We start from the raw sequence: 787 nt of genomic DNA, 5'->3' as shown, positions 1-787 counted from the left end.
CCTCGCAGCACGCCATCGCGGGCGCATGGTCGTCCGCAGGCGCCGTCAATTCGGCCGATTGCGTATCCATACTCACCTCAATGTCGGTTGTCACCCGTCTCGAACGTGAGCGAGCTGCTTGATTTCCAAAACACTAATGATTTCACAGTCAAGTATGCCCAATGTATTGAAGAAGTGAGCAAGGGTTGCAGGAGTGATGGAGCTGGTCGGTCTATGATCGACTAGGGCCTGTCCGCAGAAAAGTCCAACCCACGGATTTGCAAATGCTTGCATTTGATCGAGCAGATTTCCATTCGCAATTTTGCCGTAGATGCAGCAGGCGCCATATTGGACCCAATGTCACTCACTGAAGAAGAGCTGGGAATGTTGTTCGACGCAGCATTACAAGAAAGCATTAATTCTGGTACATTTCGCCAGTCACGCGCTGCTATAAGTAGCAAATCTCGCGTCTCCACTACATTGAGCAAACTCTCGAAGTTGAAGATGTCGAACGGTAACCTGCGCCCATCACTACTCAACTATGCTGGCAGTTTCGTCCCTGCTCGCTGTGGCTATCGAACCGGCAAGTGTACAAACGCTCAGGCGTTTAAGCGCAACGGGAAGGTTCACAAACTATGTGAGTTCCATCGCGAGCGTGCCAACATGAATCAGAAGAAATTGGACCGCAAGAAGCGCTTGAAGCGAGCGAAATTGACCAGTGAGGCGCATTCGTCTTGTCAATCCATCTCATTCACCCCATCTGTCAAATATAAAGATGGCGGTCTCGTCTCAGAAAACCATTCCCCAC

General features: G+C 50.4%; 2 protein-coding genes across 2 annotated transcripts in view; both read right to left on the bottom strand.

The window, feature by feature from the left end:
- Positions 1-70, bottom strand: part of PHALS_04382 (CRN-like protein) — a gene marked incomplete at both ends in the record, with an annotated part of 1,454 nt that extends 1,384 nt beyond the window's left edge. The window contains one exon of the mRNA XM_024718489.1: positions 1-70. This exon is cut by the window's left edge and continues 240 nt beyond it. Within this exon, the coding sequence (XP_024583883.1) occupies positions 1-70 (70 nt within the window).
- A 151-nt stretch (positions 71-221) lies between these two features.
- On the bottom strand, positions 222-508 carry PHALS_04381 (uncharacterized protein; the record flags this gene model as incomplete). Its single annotated transcript, XM_024718488.1, has 2 exons — positions 222-424; positions 493-508. 2 exons carry the CDS (start codon positions 506-508, stop codon positions 222-224), a joined length of 219 nt encoding a protein of 72 aa, XP_024583882.1.
- Between the last annotated feature and the right edge of the window lie 279 nt (positions 509-787).

Source organism: Plasmopara halstedii (assembly GCF_900000015.1).
Source record: "Plasmopara halstedii genome assembly, contig: Scaffold_2604, whole genome shotgun sequence".
Lineage (NCBI taxonomy): Eukaryota > Oomycota > Peronosporomycetes > Peronosporales > Peronosporaceae > Plasmopara > Plasmopara halstedii.
This window is presented reverse-complemented; position numbering and strand designations above follow the sequence as displayed.